At 40.2% G+C, this 21,100-nt stretch overlaps 1 protein-coding gene across 2 annotated transcripts in view; it reads left to right on the top strand.

Moving 5' to 3' along the window:
* Positions 1 to 19,210, top strand: part of SLC10A7 (solute carrier family 10 member 7) — a 148,083-nt gene extending 128,873 nt beyond the window's left edge. For both annotated transcript variants that reach the window (XM_042870852.1, XM_042870853.1), the window contains 2 exons: positions 12,022 to 12,167; positions 15,632 to 19,210. In XM_042870852.1, coding sequence (XP_042726786.1) covers positions 12,022 to 12,167; positions 15,632 to 15,676 — 191 coding nt within the window. In that variant the 3' untranslated portion in view covers positions 15,677 to 19,210. The remainder of the gene's footprint in view (positions 1 to 12,021; positions 12,168 to 15,631) is intronic.
* Positions 19,211 to 21,100: the final 1,890 nt, after the last annotated feature.

The raw sequence follows: 21,100 nt of genomic DNA, 5'->3' as shown, positions 1-21,100 counted from the left end.
CACAAGTGTAAATGTCAGTGTGGTACATATGATGAACAACAGATTGATGTTGTTGTTGTTGTTTTTAAGTATCCCTTAAAATGAAACTGGGGTATTGGTTGTGATGCGTAGAGCATTTTTCCCTCATCTGTATTTTTCAATATACCAGTTTTTTCATCGTGGAATTCTTAAAGTAATGCAGTCAAAGTTTCTAGAGTACCTAATGCTTCCAGGAAATAATAGAATTAATTTTGGAAATAAAAGGTAAAGCCTTGACTTTACTTGGCATGTTTTAATTTCAATCAAATTTGCTTTTGAAGTACTCAGCTTATTTCTCCATGAGTGAAGCATTGATAGTCTATCCCTGAACAACTCTTAATGGCACTGTGTGGTGCACGAGTTGATTCACAGGCAGTTCAATTGCCTATAAGCAGCAGCCAATGACTACCAGCATGAAATTCAGCAGAGATTATAGGCATTCTGTAAAAGGACAGTGAGATGATGATATCAGATGCGTTGCCTTATGTGAATATTCAAACCAAACTGTGTGATATTCTTGAAATGGATTGGGTTTTATCTGCTCTTGGCGGAGTGTTGTCCTCTATTCATGCACAGTACCAAGTGTGACTAGCTTTAAGTATAGGAATAATTCCAGAGAGATCTATAGAATACTCCTGATTAAGTGCTCTGCGGAAGTTTTCAAGAGTAAGACTTGTGATGCTGTCTTTTTGACTTGTAATATTTTTGCTCGAGTGTTGAACAAGAGGCATTTCTGCTGGTAACCTACCATAATTCTTTGTGTTGTTAGGGCATGTTTGCTTACCTGTGCCTGTGCCAGATTTTTTACCCAGGTATCTAATAGAGTGTTGTAAATGAAAATGGTCTGCCTATGGATCTGCCTGTAATTGGTGGGATGCTGACCCCTGGAGATGAAGGGATGTCAGTGGGGGGAATATTGGTGGAAAGAGTGAGTGCCTTGTGGAGGCCGTGTCTGGGCCAGTACGTACCCTTCACTTTTGCCAGAGAATTAGAAACAGGAGGGCCCTGTTGATCCCAAACCTACTACTGAGGTCTCGGGAGATTTGGTGGTCGCTAGAACCTCCCACCGGTTTTGGTACTGCAACTCCTTGGGCCAAACTGAAAAGTTGTTCTCGTCTCTGAGATTTATGAAATCAGAACAGTATGAATGTTTTCTACTAGCACACACTGCCTAATCCGCCCGAGGTGGGATGTCATTTTCATGTGCAAGCATTTCCCTAATACAAAGCCCACCACTCACTTGAAGAGTCTCTCCGTGACAAGTCAAACTGACAGTTCTGAGCAGCATGTGGTTGCTCGGATAGTCTGCATCAGAGCAGCTCTTGTGCGTTCCCTTGCTGCTTGTGTGCACAGCTGGGCAAGTACGTGCTGCTTGTCTCCTTCGTACCAGGGCATCCCAAAGCTATGCTTTCAGGAAGAAAATGCCAAACAACCCAACATATTAATGTCAGAAATGGTTTAGTCCAATGACTTCTAGTGGCTTTTGGACACAGAGTAGCTGATTCTGTTCCTTTTTTTTTCCACCAGGCTTGCAATATAGCATGTTTAATATTTTGCAGTTTACTCGATTTTTCTCTCTGAGATTTCAGAAGGGGAAATACTGGTGAAAATTAGGGAATCTCCTTTCTGTTCTGACCTGAAATGCATGTTTCTTTGATGAGACTTCAGATGTGGCTAGAAATTCTGCGCTGGCTCCCAGGCTTCCTTTTCATCTGTATACTCTGCCAGTAGTAGGTTTTTTATTAATATTTAGAAAGTTTGCCTCCAGCAGTACTAAAATGTGCATCAGAGGACAACAGTTGTTTACTGTGTTTGAACTGCAGAATCTCACCCAGGAGATCTCATTCACTTGAAGTTTACATCTCTCAATCTTGACTTACAGAAAAAGATCGATGAATAACAATTGTCATTTCAGAGTTGCACCTCTCCAATTATTTATTTGGTTGTGTGTCTTCCCAGATGTGCACGTAATTGGATCAGACACTAAAAACCAGATTGCAGGTTTTTAATGACAGCATACTTCGTACCTCTTTATAATAATAATAATAAAAAAAAATAGAAGCACATACCCATCTGTAAAATGATAATGACACTGGAGCCCTCTCAACCCTCCCTCCCCACCAAAAACAGTTAATTTATCTACTTTTAAAAACTACATTATGCCATGCAGACAGCTGACAGGTTACCCCTGGGAAGATCCATGTTTGGACATGACTCAAGATATTTTTTCTTTTTTTTTTTCTTTCAAGCTGGCAGAGGCTACAAGTGTCACCCATACTAAAACTGCCAAGTACTGAACCTGATGTTGAGTCTCCCTGAGAGACTTGCATCTCCATTTGCCGCTCTCTGTGTACCTGGCAGCCAGTCTGAGCTGTTGACTTTAGACATTTAGGAATCGGTGGGTGCGAAGATCTATTTAAAAAAAAAAAAGTCACAACAACAGCAGCGAAACTTAGGAATTTTGCATTCTTAGTATGGTGTAGTCTTGGGAATCTAGAAGAGGGGTCATCCTCTGAAAACTGCTTTGACCACTGCAGGGACGCAACCCTAACTGCTGCCATTTTAGGATGAGAAGTAGTATCCCTCAGTATTTCTAGGTACTGTGCTGTCTTCTCCAGAAGTCTTCTGCGATGTCTGGAACATCAAAGCTTTTCTGGTCTCATGTCACAGCATCTCTTTTTGGCTACAGAAATCAAGTAAAGAGAAAATTGAAGGAAAAATCATGCTAGTATTCCTAAGAAATATTTTTCTCCGTATTGAAAGAAATGCTTTCTTTTACAGTCTATAATGAATTTGTGGCATCGTATTTTTCTTTGCGTCAAGGCTGCTGGAGAAAAAGACTTTTTTATTTTTTTAAAAAAAAAACTAGTTAGAAGATAATTTGGAGTGTAATCCTTCCCTTCTTACGTTGACAAAAATAATAGCAGTGGCTATAAAACACCACTCACTTGAAGAAGTAAACTGAGAGCAATTAATCAGGGATATCTTATAGGTCTTAATGGAATTGTAGCAGTGGCAATAATAGTTTTTTTTAAATATGTGAACAAAATCCATGTAATCAGAGCTTCAGTGCTCAGACAGAAATTAGCCTCAGCTGTCAAACTCTGTCCAGAAACTGTTTCGTTAGTGGATCTAACATGTTTAAGCTTCAAAAGCTATCGATCAGAAGAATTGTAGAGAAAGGAAGGAACTGCTTAAATTCTGTTTATTTAAACTTTGTACCTTAAGTATTTTCAGTGAATTGCAAGGAAAATTTTACCCTGTGCCTTGTATATGCGTGTATGAAGAGTGAATTGAAATTGAAGTAATGAAAAGCACTGAAGAGCTAGGATCAGCTTACAACATTGAAGTGACTGCACTGTGGTCCCAAATTAAAGATAAGACACATCTAAAGTATGACTTGTGATAGTTCAATTCCTTCTTGTGTTCCCTGCTAACTAATGATTACTACCATGCTGTCAGGTGGGTGGAGATGTTTTGGAGCCTGAGGATCTAGTCTGCTGTTGTTGGTGTTAAATGTTTCATTGTAAGCAGCTGGTAAGATTGCCTATGTTGCTCATTAAACATCACTTCCAATCTGAACACATGTTGAAACCCCAGAAATAGACAAACTCTCTTCTATCCTTTACATTTATTTACTTAAAGGCTTAACGGGATCAAAATGTGCTGTTCTCTGCTAACCGTACTTACATATAACTCAAGTTGCTGCTGTATGATGAGTGTAGTGATCCACTTCACTGAAGACTAATAATTATTAAGAGCATTCAAGGCATGCCGGATTTTCTTCCCTTTTTTTTTTTTTTTTAATCTTTTCTAGCTTTGAGAAAAGAAACACCTTATTCCATATTTTTTCTCCTTTATCTGAGTGTTAGATTGGCCCAGTCTCCTACAACATAGCATGATTGTCAGTGAAATTCTTGCGTCCTAGCACAGTGGTATGGATTGCACTGTGTGACCACAGCACTCTGATTCAGTACAGAGCATTCTCAGTAATTCTAGTCCTCCAGAAGAAGTGAATCATGTAGCGTAGTGCGATGACCTGTTGAATATTCTGGTAATATATTTGTTTCGCAAGGAGGAGGGTAAAGGTGAAAGTGTTTGAAGATTAGGGTCTGTGCACACCTTCAACTGAACTGGGTCCACTCATATTGCAGTTTTCGTTTGCAGCCATTCCAGACTCCTTTAATCTCACCAGTCCCTTGTAAAAGCTCCTAAACAGATGTTTGTTTTTACCTCTTCATGAGTCTGGCTGTTGTTTTGTTTTGTTTTTTGTTTGTTTTCGCTCCCCATTACACTCCTCGCTGAGCTGAAATATGAAAATGTGCAGATAAAGATAACTTTTTTTTTTTTCCGCTGATAATATTTTAAGCACAGTTCTGTGTAGAGCACACGTAGTTGTGCGTAGCAAGGCAAGAGGAGCATGGTCTCAAATACTACTTCCATTGCAGGTTCTTCCTACTCAGATACTGGGTGTCATATTATCTGCTGGCAGTTGTGGTTGTGCTGAGGGATGGTGTCCTTATCCCTTCCAGCACAAGTCAGTTTTCTGTGAGAGTGTTAGATTGGATCATCCAAGTGTAATTTACCAAAAGTGCTGCAAACCATTGTGCAGGCCTGTCTCACCGTAGTGGATTTGGAGTCTGACTTTGGTATGGTTATTTCCTTCTAGACAAGAGAGTAGTGAATGTCATGTATTATCTCCTCAGTCTCGATCCTTCTGCAGAGTACAGAATGCTAAGCTCTACAACCTCTTGGTGAGGGCTAAGAGCAAAAAAGCAATCCTGGAGTTGCAGGTGGAGTTGTGCTGGAAAATAATGACCAGACTGTACTCTGAAGAAGTCTTCACCTGTGGAAGAGTTTGGCCGCCTGTTTTAGGTTCAATCTTCCATTAATTTACTCTCCCTCCAACTTAATGTGATTTTTCTATTACATTGGTTCGTTCTTCAGCTAAAATGGCTACGCTTGAGAGTGAGCAAGTATTTGTATGGTTTTTGGAATTCAGATGTCATTCACCTATTTCCACACCTGAAAGAAGCTTGTTTTAGGGGAAGAGCATTAAATTTGAGTTCAGTGCATGTTGTGGAAAAGATGGGGTTAAGTAAATATAATCCCTAAGTGGTTATTTTGTCAGAAACATCTTCTCCTGTTTTGATATCAGCATGTAATGGCAGAATCTCAGCAAGCCCAGTGAACTTCTACTCCTGTCTAGCCTTCGCTGAGGACAGGCACAGCGTATAAACCTCTGTCTCCTCAAAACTAACCATTGCAATGTGATTTGCCTGGAAAAAAAAGAAGGGAAATCCACAAGGAAGTTGGCTGATGAGAGATTAATGGTATATATTGCCATTCTGGTATCTTTGTGCTTGCTGTGTTCTGGTAGCTATGTGCATGAACGACCTCTTTATAATCCTGCTCCCTGATCTCACCACGCATCCCTGTTATGCAGTCACTGGGCCACATGCGATGCTATTCTGAAACTATGTACTAAAATTTCAGGTGCTCATTTGTCGCTGTCTTTGCAAGACTAAGATTAGAAAATCCTTGCTTTGGTACTTGAAGAGAGCTTAAATGCAGTATGTGCTTCTCTTTGAAGGCTTTTTCATGATTTAAATAAAAAAAAAAAGGATATTACTTGGCCTGGAGATGCTCCCTTCATATCAACCCCTGAAAAGGTTCTTCAGAAAGATATCATAGCACGGAGAGTGTCAGAGAAGCTGCCATTATACAGCTGCTTCACTTTGTGTATTACAATTGAACGTTATGGCAATTGAGAATTCTGAAATGAGTAGAAAAGAGAATTGTAAATCTAAAGATTAAGAATTTTCTTCAAAGTACTTCCACCATCTCTCTATAACAGTTGTTTGATGCTCTGATTTCTTGTGCTTCCATAGCCTTGGTGGTGACCTCTTTGTTTGGCACCAAACCTCTTTTCCTAAGAAGAAACGCTGGAGTGTTTTGTGATTTGCAATGCGCTTCAGTAATGTAAGCAATAAAGTGATAGGAAAAATTGTTTGTTGTGAGGACGTTTAAGAGAAAAAAATCCATACAGTGAAGTTTGTAAGTAGAGCATGTAGCAATAATTCTGCTCTGGATGTGAGAGATAATGGCCTATGCTTCGGTGGTAATAAAAATGTTCTATTAAGTTCTCTGAACCCATTGCAATGAGATAGAAAACAACAAATGATGAAACACTGCTTTGGAGGGGAGCTTTCACATTCAGTGAGCATAAAATAAGCATATTAATACAGAAAAAAACCTGATTTACAGTACTTATTGTTTTATCACTTCCATCATGGGTATGCGATAAAAGGAAACTCTTACTTGCTTGTTGGAAGAAGAAAGTTCTTACTTGAAGTTCTTACTTGGCAGATGTCAGTTGAAAGCTCTGCTATGGAATATGCTGCAATGTCAAACTCTGTTGGGTAATTTTAGACAAATGTGTCATGTGTGACATGGAAATATGGCATGCTGTACATTAGTGATTTCCCAAGTGTTTGAATCAGGTAGTAATGTGCTGAGAAAGTGCTCTTTATCTTTCCACACTGTGTACTTGTATAGCAGCGGGGAAAGGCTTTTGGTAGAAATTACTTTAGTCAGAAAAAGAATCCATTTACAATATGTGCCTCCTAACATCTTTCAGACAATGCATTGTATTAAAGAGGCACTTTTTGATTAATGTTTTATAAACATTTTTCAGCATGACAGCTTAAAGTCCCTGTAAAATTGTAAATGCGTGCATAGTGCTCACTTCCATAAAGTCAAATGCCATCTCATAAAGTCTGGCTGGATCCCATCAGTGACAGTGACACAGAATCAGTACCTTGGAGCATTAAAATTAATTTGCTTCATTTATATTACTGCCGTGATAGCTAGATGAAAAGAGTGCCATATTTAAATTCTCTTAAAAATATTTTCAGATCTTTTAGGATTTTTATTATTATTATTTTACAGTTAACTGAACACAGAGAGGTGCAGGAAACCATTTTCACGGACCTTTTACGGAGGTGGTGACCGACTTTGAAAGTGAGGAAAGGGGAGCATGTGGGAGGTTATGTTGGGTGCAGAGCTGGAGGAAGGCTAAATAGTTTTCAGCTGTGTAGGCTGCTAGAGAAACAGGGGCCTTAAGCTGGGGCTGATAAACCACAGCCTTGGAGCAAGACTGGAATACCCTAGAGCAATGGAGAGCAACCAGGGCTTTTCCATACCAGAAGACCAGAGTGGTTTTCTCACTCCTTGTTGCTGTGGAAGGTCGTAGATGAAAGATCAACAGCTTCTCTTTGTTAGCAGTTCTTCAGGTTCACGTGTAGTTCTTGCATGGAATGGGCTGGATGAGGGTGCCAGCAGGAAGACAAGTGAATAGCACTCAGTACCTCAGGCAGATTTCCTTCTCCTTGTCGCTGTGGCCCTGCTGGCAGTTTACTGATATTAGCGGATGTACATTTTGTGGCACATTTTGTGGTGCTGCAAGTGAGAGCAATATTGAAGGCATTGGGAAGCAAACAAAAAATGCCTAGAAGCATGGAAGTGGAGAAGTAACAAGAGAAGAAAAAAATTAGCATGGAGAAGAAAAAGTGTATCCTTTGAGTACTGGAACCCAAGAGCAAGGAGGAAGATGGGAGAACATTGAGTGATAGGAGAACAAAGCTGAGCGAGGGAGAAGAGGCAAGTTCAGAATAAAATGCTAAGAATATTTGTCATCTTACTTGTAAGGGATGTCTATGGAATGATCTCAGTGCATTCTCACTGCTGCTGTTCCTCTTTGTGCTCCTGATCAGGTGAAGTACTGTTTCCGCACTCAGCTGAGTACCATATTTCCACTCTTTCCTTGTGTCATCTGTAGTGAGTGAGGATCTTTAGCTGAGGAGCCGAACCTAGCTGCTAGGAGCCTGAAACATCATAAACTGCAGCAACGTGAGTTGATGTTTGTGTCATGAACCTTCAGACCACCACAGCAATTTAAAAATTTCTCAGCTTGTAATAGAATCTTTCTGTCAATTCCCATGTTCTTCCTTCATTGTCAGTCAGGATGAATCATAGTCTCTTTTGAGTTGGAAGAGACCATTGAAGGCCATTTAGTCCGGCTCCCCTGCAATGAACAGAGGTATTTGCATCTAGACCAGGTTGCTTAGAGCCCTATCCAGCCTCACCTAGAATGTCTCTGAGGACAGGGGTTCCACCACCTCTCTGGAAAACCTGTTTCAGTGCTTCATTGCCCTTGTAGTAAAGAAAAAGTCTTATGTCTAGCCTAAATCGACCCTCTTTTGCTTCGAAACCGTTTCCCGTTGTCCTGTCACAACGCCCTGCTAAATAATTTGTACCTTTCCCATTTTGTAGCTCCTCTTTAGATAATAACGGGCCTCTCTCAGGTCTCTCCTAAGCTTTCTCTTCTCCAGGCTGAACAGCCCCAGCTCTCTCGGTCTGTCCTCGTAGGGAGGGTGGTTCACCCCTTGGATCATTTTTGTGATTCTCCTCTGGACGCACTCAAACAGGTCCACATCTCTCCTGTGCTGAGGACTCCACGTCTGGATGCAGTGCTCCAGGTGCAGCCTCATCAGCACAACGTAGAGGGGCAGGATCACCTTCCCTCCACCTACTGGCCATGCTGCTTTTGATGCAGCCCAAGGTACACTTGGCTTTCTGGGCTGCAAGGGCACATTGTTGCTCAAGTCCAGCTTGCCATCCACCAGTATCCCCAAATCCTTTTCAGCAGGGCTTTGCTCTATTCTTACGTCCCCCAGTTTATTCTGATAGCAGGGGTTGTCACAACCCAGGTGGAAGACTTTGCACTTGAATCGAAGCCAGTCTTGAAATGCTGGTAAGCGTGATTGTAATGGCTCTGTGAAAGCAGAACAACAAATCCTTTCACATATTGTTCTTCACACAACTGAATGTAGCCTTAGCAATCAATTCTGTGAATAAATGCCCCGGTAACGTTAGGGGCTCACAGGGTGCAGCTGCTGTGTTCTTTGAGGAAACTGAAGAGAATTACAACTGTGCTAGTGGCTTCATTACTACAAGTGATTTGATCCTGTGCAAAATTTTCGTATCGTAAACTAAGCAGAGCCATCATACTTCATTAACATTAGGAACAATAGGCTATAAATGGTGAGGAAAAGAAGAATGGACAAAATAAATAGAAGTTTTATTTTGCTTAGCACCTTTATTCCTTGCTATCCATCTGAAAGATTTAAACTCATTTTATTGGTTTTCTTATAGCAGCATCTGTTTATGTCACTACTGTTTCAGTGTTTCTGTTATAGCTTCTCTTAACACTAGTTCATAACCTCATCTTGAAAATACATTCTGTGCAGGGATTTAGCATACAGCATCAGCCCGGTTATTGCAATGTCACTTTTTTTTTCCTTCGGCTGAGATTTGTTTTTCATTTTGTTGTTGCTTTTGTTTTGGGGAGCAGATGGTTTATTTTAGAAAAACAAACTCCCACACCCAATTTTTTCTCTTCTTAAGAGAGGGAGTAATAGCTTGTAAAATGTATTTTCTTATGTAGAGACTTGTATCGGTTTTATGCCTTTGGGAAACAGCTGTCGTACCGATGCTTGCCGTTGCTATGCAGTGGGATACAAAAGTTTAAAGAACATTTTTAAAAACAAGAGAAATCCCGTGCTGTTTTGTCTGGCTTTGTGGCACTGCTCCTGATGTAAACATCTGTGACTGTAGTCTATGGATCTCTGTCATCAAACCTCTTTGGAGAGAGCTGCATACTGGCACTGTTGGAATTGCAGAAGTCGGGAAGTTTGTAAAAAGGCAGCAGGGCTTTTTCTTTCTTTTAAACAAGGGTGTGCGTGTGAAATTAATTGCTTTCTCTTTTCACCTGTTAGTTTTTCCTAGTAAATAGCAGGAACTTTAATTGCACGTTTCTGGCTTGCATGAGGCTATTGTTTTGACGTGTATTTAAATGAGCTGTGAATTAAGCATCTCTTTCCACCCTGCAGTCTAATTACATTGTCACGCTAACTACAGTATCTTGTACCTCTATTTGATTGCTTCAATTTCCTTTTCATAGTTTACTGAAACAGCTTTCATCTAGGGAGTTTACCTTTTGGTCTAGAATTTTTCTTATTTTCCATTCAGAAAGCATACAGTAATATAAAGAATCTCAGTCACTTTGGACCCATTCTGTTCGTGTCTCCACTGTTAGTTTTCTGTGCAATCCCAGGTTAGTCATCTTCGAGCTCTCTGATTCTCTGTAGGAGTCCTGTTCAGCTTACTGAAGTGTTGTGAGATCTGCGGATGAAACTGCGCTACCAAAACACCAGGTGCTGTCATATGAACATAAATATAGCAACATAGTTTATTTTTTCTGTGGTTAGAGAAGAGAAGAAGACCCACGAGGGTGTAGTAGAGACTTGGAAACATATAATAAAATCATTATCTGTTTACAAAAACACTGTGGTGGGCATTTGAAGCAAATTACGCTCCATAATACAGTGCAAATGCCCATTTAGTTTCTGTCCAAATACTGTCTAATCCCAAACACTAGAGATTAGTGTTAATACTAAGCAGTTCTGTTGTGTTGGTGGTAGGTCCACGATACTGTTTTAAGGGTAATAACTTATTAATACTGAGTTAAGTGTGCAAGCCTTAATTTGATTCAGTCTTTTGCTGGAAATAGCCCCCTAGGACAAATCTACTAGTATGGGGATGAAGTTGTTAATAGGTTAATATGATGGAACTAGTTAAAATATATGCAAGAAATTGTGCTGTGGAAACTGTGCAGGTTTGAGCAAGCCTAGATGTATGTGAACAGTAATGGGCCACTGGTGGCTCATTATCAATGAACTATGTTTCCTCATAGAGGAAGGAGCCTGCTTTTATTAAGGGAAGTCTGGAAGGGTCTTGAAAACAAGAATTTATTCAAGATAGGTAGAGATGGATGTAAATATGGCAACTGTGGTTGATAAAAGTCTTCTACTAGTGAGGGAATGGAGGGGCATGCGCCACAAAGCTCAGCTTGTTGTCACTGCTAAGAAAGAAGCCTCTTAAGTAAGCTCTGTCAAAACTCTTGCTTAGACTTGTTTGTTGTAAAGTTGATGCTGGTAGAAGATTTCTAGAATGACGTTTTTAACCAGGGAGAAAGGAGGTTCCCAAGGAATACCAGCCGATCTTGTGTGCATCTATCTGAATGTCTGGTCAAATGAGATGAGATGGCTGCAAGTATTGCCTGCACCCATGCTTTCTGGAGCATGGTAACAAAACCGCAAGATTTCAGCAGATCGTTTTCAATAAGAACATGTTCAAAGTCAGTATAATCAGTTTCATTACCACAAAACTAAATCAAATTTAATCTTCCATATTAATTCATCAAGTGGGAAGGTTACACGTGGATGTCTCATAGAATTAGCACAGTTGAGTACAAATTCAATCTCTTTGGGAAAATGGCCGATGTCTAGCTCTTAAAACTCACCTCCTCCAGCAGCTAACAACTTCTGTAACTCCACCTGCTCCCTGATTGCTCATAGGGATGACTATTCCTATATATATATATATATATGACTATACCAGGAATCCCTCCTCTGGTAGTGAAGAAGCAGGAGCTGGGCGATCCTCTGGATGGGGGACAATCACAAAAATGTAAAACAGCATAGCAAGGGGAAGGAGTAAATAAACATTGCAGAGATATGCCCAGGAACTGAACATTCATACTGTGACACAAATGTATTTCACATCAGCAGGAGTTTGCAGCTATCAGCATCGTTAGGGAAAATATTTTGTGGCATTCCCCTACTTCCTTTCTGGCACAGAACTTATGCAGCCATTTATGTGGTGGTGGTGTTCATTTCCTTCCAGGTTCGTTTTGCATGGTTCTGTTTTTTGTTTTTGTTTTTAATTTTCTATGTAAAACTTCATTTTTGGCTTTGGGGTTCTTTTATGTTTTTTTTTTCTTTTGGAGGGGAGGGGGAGTTAAGTTACAGTGCAACATGAAATGCTTTGCTTTTCTCTTTGATTCTTTTAAGAGTCCATCTCCTGTTTTTCTGCTTGCAGGGATTCCAATGCTGAAGATAGTATTTGCAGGTTATGAGCACTTATCCTTAATTTCTGTCCCCTTACTCATCTATCATCCTGCTCAGATTCTTCTCGGCAGTCTTTTGGTACCAACAATAAAATCTTGGATGGTTTCTAGGCAAAAGGTAAGAATTGCCTTTTTTTTTTTTTTTTTTCCTTCAAATTTATAAGGGGAAGTCAGCTATGAGGAAAAAATACCTGAACACAAGTCTTAAACTTCTCAGGTTCATTCTTGTGGATCTCATGGAAGGGATTTTCGACAGTGATAGTCACATTAGTAACATGTTAAAAAGGTTGAGCTTTATGCTCCTTATCTTCATAAAAGTCTGAATGCAGAAGTTAGACCTCCACAGCTTGTACATTTCACTGCAGCGAGCATTCAAACTATGAACTGAAATTTTAGCCAGTAAAAATGGTTTAGTCTTTGGATAGTAATCACTGCCTTGCATCCCTCTTGTGGAGGTGTGAACTCTACTGGCATGAGAGCTTCAGGAATCAGCTGAAATGAAGGCCCTTAGGGAACTGTGTTGAAAAAACATGAAAATGTTTTGTATTGGTTGTGGGTTTTTTTGGGGGGGAGGTTGTTTCTTTGTGTTGTTTGTATATTTTTTACCTAGGTCACTCTTTATAGTAGCCGGAAGTCTACAGAAGTTTGTTGCATTGCTTTTCATGTCAAAGATGTGGAATAGCCACAGGATTGTAGACTAACCTAGTCATTTTTGTATTGGTGTCACTGAGCCACCATCCCCGAATGTGTTGAAAAGCTGTTTGGAGGTCGTGCTCAAGGACACGACTTAGCAGAGGGTTGTTAGAGTTAGGGTAGTATGGTTAGGTTGTGGTTGGACTTGATGATCTTTAAGATCTTCTCCAACCAGAACAATTGTATGATTCTGTGATTCGAGTTGCATTTATTTCAGTGCTGATTGCAGCTGTTTACAGAGAGCTGTTCTGTGATGTACATGGAATTGCAGTGGTTTCAGTCATGTTCTCAGAACAGTAATAACCACCGCACAGCTGGCTATTCTTTGCCACTGATTGTAGTTCTGTCTCTAATGTTCCGAGATGATAAGGATCAAGAAGCTGTGACAACTGAAGTAGTTTTAGAGGGTCGTGCTAGGTGAAGGTTGAGTCATACTGTAGAAGGCCCAGCTCCACCAGTACTCCTCATTCTTCCCTTCTACGGTGGAGGTTATTTGTATCTTCAGTGTTACCAATTTTCAGCACAATTCAACAGACCAGCTTTTTACTACTTCAGCAAAATTACTTTGATAATTTGCATGCTAGATACTAACGTAGTCACTTCGTGTTGCTCCGTTTATGATTATCTGAACTATAAAAAGAAGGAAAGCTCCCAGTTTTCCAGCAGTGAGTCCAGAAATCAGGTCTCATGAAGCTGCATTTACCTTAGTGTTCACAAATGGAAATTTGCAAATCATACATAATTTCAGAAATTCCAGCAGTCTACAGCAATGATATTCGTTTTTAATTATCAGAAATAATCATGGGTCAGATTGCATAAAGAAAACAGTGTGCCTCACCTGAAGAACGATGGCCTGTTAGAACTGATAGTCACACACTACCAGTGACGGAAACAATCCCTGCAATGCAGGTTTCTCTTCGTTGTCTGACTGCTCCCTGCTGCCAAGACCTGCAGTTGGCTGGAGCTCATCCAGACCTCCCCGACACTCGGGGTGGTGAGGGCCTGTAGGGCCTGCTGTCAGTTGTTGCAAGTTAACACAGCCTTTAAACAGGGCATCAGAAAAGTCAACCAGTACAGCCGAGATTTACAGTTCACCAGCACTAGTTTCTTATTCATTAAGCTTCAAATAAACCTTCTGTGCTAATCAGACTGTAATGCTACCATAGAACCACTTTGGGGAATTGTTGTTCTGTTGCAGCAGTTCCTTCAGTTGGCCTTCTCTATTATTCACAAATGTTATTTTAATTACTCTCATAAGAAAAATCAATGAGGTTGGGTCTGGTATGGGTGCAATAATAGAAACGAATATTGTGACTGGATAATGGTCTTCTGCTTTGAAAATAAACATGTCATCATCACCCTTGATGTTTATTTTCTATAAACACCTTGGCTTCATTTTGGCATCTCTTGCAGGGGGAGGTGGTTATCCAGTCACAGTACTCAACTGCAGTGACATTCTTACTTAATTATGATAGTACATGTGATCTGGTTGTATGAAATTGAATTTAAATATTTAGAGGTTCATCTACACTGAAGTATTTCTAGTTTGTAAATATGGCAGCAGAATCTGCCAAACTACAAAGTTGAAAAATTGTTTTCCCAAAGAAAATGTGAACTGAGATCTCTCCCAAGTCTCTTGATGAATAATATCCAAAAGACTAATCTCAAATGGCTAGATTTAACAATAGTCAAATGCTGGTGTTCCTGAAAGCTGGTGTTTCTGAGGGGAATAAAGCCTATTTATTTTTAAAGGATTGGGTTTTTTTGAAGGGTTTACATTTGTGCTAGAATGATTTTTGAGCAGTGCATACAAGCTTTAAATGTACAATATTAAAGGTTAGTATTTGCAATTGGAAGACCCGTCACACTTATCTCTCAGACTGAATTTTGCTTGTTTAGCCAGCTCTCAGAAATAAGTCTTTCAAGCAAATGGCAGTCTGTCAGGGCACTTCCCCCAGGAGGACACGAAAAACACTGGTTCCAAATTTCATGAACTTCCTTCTTGCTCAGGCCACAGAAAAGCACCGAGCTTTATTTTAGTGTGCAGCACACCAAAAGCAGGCATATCCTTCACAGTGCCCACAAGTGTATACAGGAGCAGCTGAAAACCTCATGTCTTTTAAGCCTGTCACACTTACCTTCTAAGTCAGTGGGGGTGCATCCTGCCACAGTGGAAGGATGACCACCTGTCATTCAAGTTGAACCTCACCCTGCGTAGTTTACCTGCTGTAACTGACTGACCCTTCTGCGCTTAAAGGTTTCTCCGTGGATTTTCTCTCCTTGTAAAAATGTTTGGTAAAAGCACACTAATGCTGCAGCCACTGTAAACAAAAATGATGTCAGGTATCACTTGGGATAAGGTCTCCATCTCTGGGTGGATGGGCATGGCTTGTTGTTACCTTTCTTCATACGTGAAGGTAACGTCCAAAGTGCGTGACATCCATCGCTGCGGCAGTGACTAGGCTATGGGTGTGCTTTGAGCCATGTGGAAAGAAGACCTGAGAATACAAAGGTGTTTGCAGAAATTTTCTTCACTGTCTTTCCCTGAGTAACTCAGAAGCATTTTTTAATCTGTGCCACGGGTGATTTCTTCAATGCAACCCCAGTAGTTGCTTTCTAAAAGACATCTGAAATCCATGCCAGCTTCCTTTCCTGGCTGTCCGGCCAGATTCTTTGTCGTTCCTTTCTTAAGGCTGTCTGTTGTGATGGGCTACCAGAGATGCAAAGATATCATGAAGGCCAGTGGCCTGTCAGTTGTGTGCTGATACCTCACTCAGCATCCCAGAAGAACCCAGAGCATTTTGTCACCCCTTAATAAGAAGTTTGTCTTGTGCTGTCAGTCTTTTGAGAATGTAAGAAAGTGACTGCTTTTGTTTTTTGTGTTCACAGGCACTGAAGTTAACCAGGCAACCCAAAGTACCCGTGAAAGTATAATGATGGAGATGGAGATGGCCGGTGTCACAGTGAATGTATATATGTACTATACTGTACACACAGATGATTGAGACAACTGGGTATTTGTGAATGTTGCAACAGTGCATATTTTATTTTTATATATACATATATATATATATATATATATATAAAAAAAGATACCCTTTAAGTGCCTTGCAATGCATTTTTGGCAAAAGCATTGATTCCAGAAGCCGGTTTGTTGGCTACTGCAAAAGGTTTGTACAGTATTTTGAAGTCCTTCAGTTTTTATTTTTCTAATGGAATGAAATGAAGAGGTCATGAATAACAGCTGTGTTTTTTTTCCATTGCCCCTGCTTTGAAGCCAGGGCGCACCAGCTGTAAGCAGCCAAAATGACCAGTAGCCTATCCCACTGCTGGCTTAGCCTGGAGAAGAGCTTTCTGAAGGGTTTTTTCAAGGCTGACTTGAATTTCTGTGTGATTCTGTTACACTCCCTAGTCATATGACTGTGACATGCCTTTTTCTTCTGAGTTTGTGTATACTCAGCATGGGGCCATCCATTGGATAGAAGCTGAGAAGCATGAATTATTTGCATTTGTTGACACAGTTGTCTAGACATTCCTTCAAAGTTAATGGTTTCTCAAGAAAATTCTTTCAATTCCATTGTATGATATTGTGCCATTGTATATCTTAAATGCCTCATAAGCTTCTTCAAAGAACTGATCTGGTGCTTGGGTTATGAGTGAAGTATTTGTGTTTGCAGCTAGGAGATTTTTTTTTTTTATAATTTACCCCTAAAGAACGCAAATTTTTCTCTTTCTTTTTCTTTTTTTCCTTCCCTTGGTGCAATGCACAGGGATCTGCAGTGACAGAATTTAGGATGCTAATATTGAAGCAGAGTCTCTATTGTAGTAAGCTGAGCTTTGTTTTCTTCTTTGCTGCATTGGTAATGAACAATAGCTTGTGAGGACAAGAGTTGACAATTATTTTTTTTTCTAATCAGAAGGATCCTTACTGTAACAGGAACACGACCGTAGCTAATTTGACAATCCATCACAAATTTTTCAAGAATAAAATGTTACTTTATTAAAAAAGCTGTGTAAAACGCATACTAAATATCACTTCTAAGAGGAAAATTGAAGAGAAAGGAACATAGGCATGTATTTTAAGCACCTGGCCAGCTCTGCATCTTGTCTGGGAGATTAAGATTTCAGAAGACTGTCTACACTGGGCTCTGAGGGGTACCCATCTGTAAAAACTGTGCTGGCAATTGTACATTACAACATTAAAAGGAAGGGAAGAAATAGGTCAAACGGAGATCGATGTGAGTGCAGAAGTGTCACGTGTGTCAGGGTTAACATCACAGTTAATGGTGCAGCTGAGCAGATCTTGAGCAGATGTAGCTCTGATAAGGCTGTAGACATTTGCACAAGCAAAAGGTCTTTTTTTATTAGGATAGGTACATTAAATACATACCTTTTTTCCTTAGTGGAAAAAGAAGTGGTTGATCTATCTACTGTTTTATCCAGCCTGTCACTCCTGTGAACAGCAGGAAAGCAATCGGACACCCATCCTGGGTGCTTTACCTGATGGTCAGTTAGTGCAAGACTGTTCTGTTACCATTTCTCTGAGAAACTGTTAGGAGCCGGCAGCGTCACCTTCATTCAAAATTGTTGTCAGCAATAAAGAAACCACGTAACGAAGGTATGTGATGTGGTCACAAGCTGATTTCTTTTCATTCCTTGGAGAGGAGTCAAACTCTGCCCTCTGTCCGCTCCCAGCATCCTCCAGGGCTGTGCTATCTTCTCTGTAGCCAGAGATACAAAGGGCAGCGAGCTCACAGCTGTGATCATTGAATCTCTTGATGGCATAGTGTGATCCAATAACAGGCCAACCTGGGTGCTTAACTGGAGAGAGTAACATGCATGTTCTTGGGCCATTTCTTTAACACGCTAATCAGAAATTGGCTCCTTGAGCACTAAAATTCCCTTGTCTGTGCTTGCAGCAGAGTCCAGACTCAGGATGGCTTCTTTTTATTCTATTTCTATCAACCCAGACTTCCAGAATATGTAAGGAATTAAGCGTCAGTGTCTCCTTCTGTTAGTTTTGAATGGCAAAACAACATTTCCAGCAAGTGATAGTCTTGTTATTGTTTTAATCTGAAGGAAAGGTTCAAGCTTACGATGAGCACGGTTGTGTTGATGCTAAGTAGAACACTGCAGCTACCCTTACTGAGCTACCTCTGCACTGAGTCTCTTATCTTCAGTACAACCAACAACTTGCTTGGATTCCACTGAGAACATCCTTTTTTTCCTGTCACCGTTGATTGCTTGGGGCAGCATAATATTGTGTGTCAGCATTGGAGATGTTCATTTAAAGGGAACACAAAGCAAAACTGCAGTGTGCTTTTAAAAACCATACTTCATGAAACTTAGTTAAGCATATCAATCCTGTTTTGTTTAAAGTCTGTTGTTTGTTTTATGTCTTTTTGTTATGCTTAACGCCCTTAATAAACAGGATGGTTCTGAATTTCATTTGGCTGACAGGAAAACAAGATCACTCATCCTTTGGATCAACTTTTTACTCATTACCTACTTCTTGTTCTTTTGCAAGTTTTTAAAATTTTTTGCTTGTCCTTCTTTTAAAAAAAATCTGAGCTGTTTAAAAATATTTAATGAACTCAACTTGGAGAAATAAGGAATACTGCAAGTTATAATCAAATGGAAGTTAATTCATTGAATACAACAATGCTTCAGTAGAGGTTTAAAGTAGTTTCGTTTTTTAGCCTTAGATTTAACTGAGAGTTGGTGATTAATGTAGTCAGGCAAAACTGATGGAAAGTGAGAACTCTCTATATAAAACATTAGGATTTTCTTAATCGTAGATGTTTCTTAGCTTCCACATATCTATAATCCCATTTACTTATATCAGAGGGAAAAAAACCCACCAAGACAATAAAGCGATACTTCAGAGTTCACAGGGAGTCTTTGTAAGTTGTGTTGAGTCTCTCAAAAATGTTACTTCCCCTTTTTTGCAGTACTTGAGAAGCTTATGATGGTGCCAGTAAGGTCCAAGAAAACTAATTTTTTTATGTATTTAAAAATGCGGATCTTTATTTTGTGGTTGCATTTTTTTCTCGTGTAACTTCTAGCTAGTGTGAATGGGTTGTGCAACACAAGGACCGCAGTCTCAGCGGGAGCTGGGCAGTTGTGTTTGTTCACAGACCAAAGAGGAGTAATCCGCTAATTTGGTTTTACTGTAGTCCTCTCAATTACTCTGGCAGTCAGGGAGAGAGCAGCTTTTAGTTTTGTGTATGGTTTTCTGTGAAAATACCTTGCCAGCAGGAGGTTAGAAGTTAAGATGAAATATTGTCTGTCTGCAAGCACATTTATCTATGTGTGTGTACATATGTGCATAAGATATGAGCAGTTACACATGTAGAAATGCTAGGAAGGACCAAGCCTCTCGTATACGTTTTTTGCAGGTCTTTATATGGAGAAAGAGCTACTTTTTTATGTTATTCTGACATTAAAAATGAAATTACAATCACTGAATTGTGTTTTGCATTGAGTCATGGTCTTATACAGAGCCTTTACAGCAGACTATTGCAGCATTGTATTTGTAAACTGTAGATTATTTTGCACTTAAGTAGATGTTGATGCATTTGGGAATTGCAACGCAGTCAGAGCTAAATGACGGTTTCTCCATTTTGTTATAATCCAAAAGCATTTGTATTACTATTATTATTATGAAGTGCCAGAAACACATACCATCCTTTTCAAACACGTTAAATAGATGGGAGACTGAATTCTGCCCTGGGCTACACGTGTGTATCTCCAGTGAAAAGGCTGTTAAGCTGTGGAGCACTTTCCCAAAGGAATCTGTTTGAAAAGCTCTGCAGTTGTTCTAACAACACTCCATGATAATGTAGCATCTGAAGAGAGCAAATGAGGAGTATTCTATACTTCATTTCAGATGGCTGGCCCTTTCTGGCATGTATAAACCAAATCTCTCTTGCCCCTGTTTCCAGTGGTAGCCCCTGTCTCTCAGACTAGAATTACAACACCTGTTTGGAGCAGTGTCTGAAGAAAATTGTCTCTTTGCAGTTTGCTTTTGTGAACCATATATCACTTGTCGTTGTTAGATTGTGAGCTCTTGTAAGGAGGCATTTTGAATTCAGTTATTTGAAGCTTATGTGCACAGTTCCTCTACCATTCTCATTCAACAGAGAACACCCAGCAGGATGGTAACTAATCATGAGTAGTGGTGCTTTAGATTGGAGGGACCAGAAAATCAAATGCCAGGAAAAATACAGTTCTGACATACTGGTACAAGCAAGCTTGCTTCATGCTGGAATCTAGAGCTGTAGCAGAGGTAACAAAATCAGCCTCTGAATTGTTCTCTTGCTGGAAAAGCAGAGAGTGAGATCTTCAGTGAGAAGTTAAATTAAATTTCCTAGTGATTAAAAGGATAAGAGAGATGTGTTGGAAGCAATTGGTGCCAATGAGGCCTCTCAGCTGCTCCCCTAAGCAAATTGCCGTCTTGGTGGAATATCAGCTTCTCAGTCCATCAAATTGCAGTAATCAAGCGTGGAGCTGATGGGAGCATGAGTCACCACTTAATTTTCTCATCAGTGGAGGCCAAATTTTCAAAATATCTTCAGATGCATTTCTGCAGAGGTTTGTAGCCAGTGACCTGTAGAGCGACAAAGAAATGAGCAATCGCTGCTCTTGAATTGCAGTGCTCTCTGCCGCCTGCCTTACTGAGCACAGTTTGGGCAGAGAAGGCAGGTAGACTGGTGTCCTGCAGGAAAGTACTCTGCTGAGTTGATCCCATCACCAGCATTTGCTAAGTTAATAACTTTTCTTAGGTTTTAGTATTTTTCCTGAAGCTGGGGCTCAGATCACCTAAGGAAAAAAAATACAAAGAAGATCAGTGCAAGCTTTTACTGAAAAGGGGAATAATGAAGAACTACAGAGCTCCTAGAATAACATGTTAATTGTTAGTGTACCTGGTAGGTCCAGACCAGCTCTGGCTCTGTGTTGCTCGCCCAGGCTGAACGCAGGAATGAGACTAGGAACCGGCTGTGATCCCTGCTCAGCGAGGCAGCCAATCCTTCAACGCTGCAGCATGCAGAAGAGGCCATCTGTCTCCTGATGATCCTGTGCGGGTGTGTATTGTCCACTCCTTACTTGTGTTCAGAGTTGCCACTTGACATAAGCATTTTCCATGAAATGAACAAGAAAAAGCCCTCTCTGGAGCATCCCGTGTGGGTGGGTACCGTCAAGTATGACTGTAATAAAACCAAAGGTTTGCTGATGTTCCTCTCCGTAAGAGAAAAATTACTATTCAGTTAAGAAATGGTTCCAAATTCTAGGAGGAATCAGGCCTCTTAACAGGGGGGGAAAAAAAAAAAAAAAAAAAAAAAAAAAGGGTTGCCTTGA

Source organism: Lagopus leucura, unplaced genomic scaffold, assembly GCF_019238085.1.
Source record: "Lagopus leucura isolate 7727_CA_CO unplaced genomic scaffold, USGS_WTPT01 Super-Scaffold_100004, whole genome shotgun sequence".
Lineage (NCBI taxonomy): Eukaryota > Metazoa > Chordata > Aves > Galliformes > Phasianidae > Lagopus > Lagopus leucura.
This window is presented reverse-complemented; position numbering and strand designations above follow the sequence as displayed.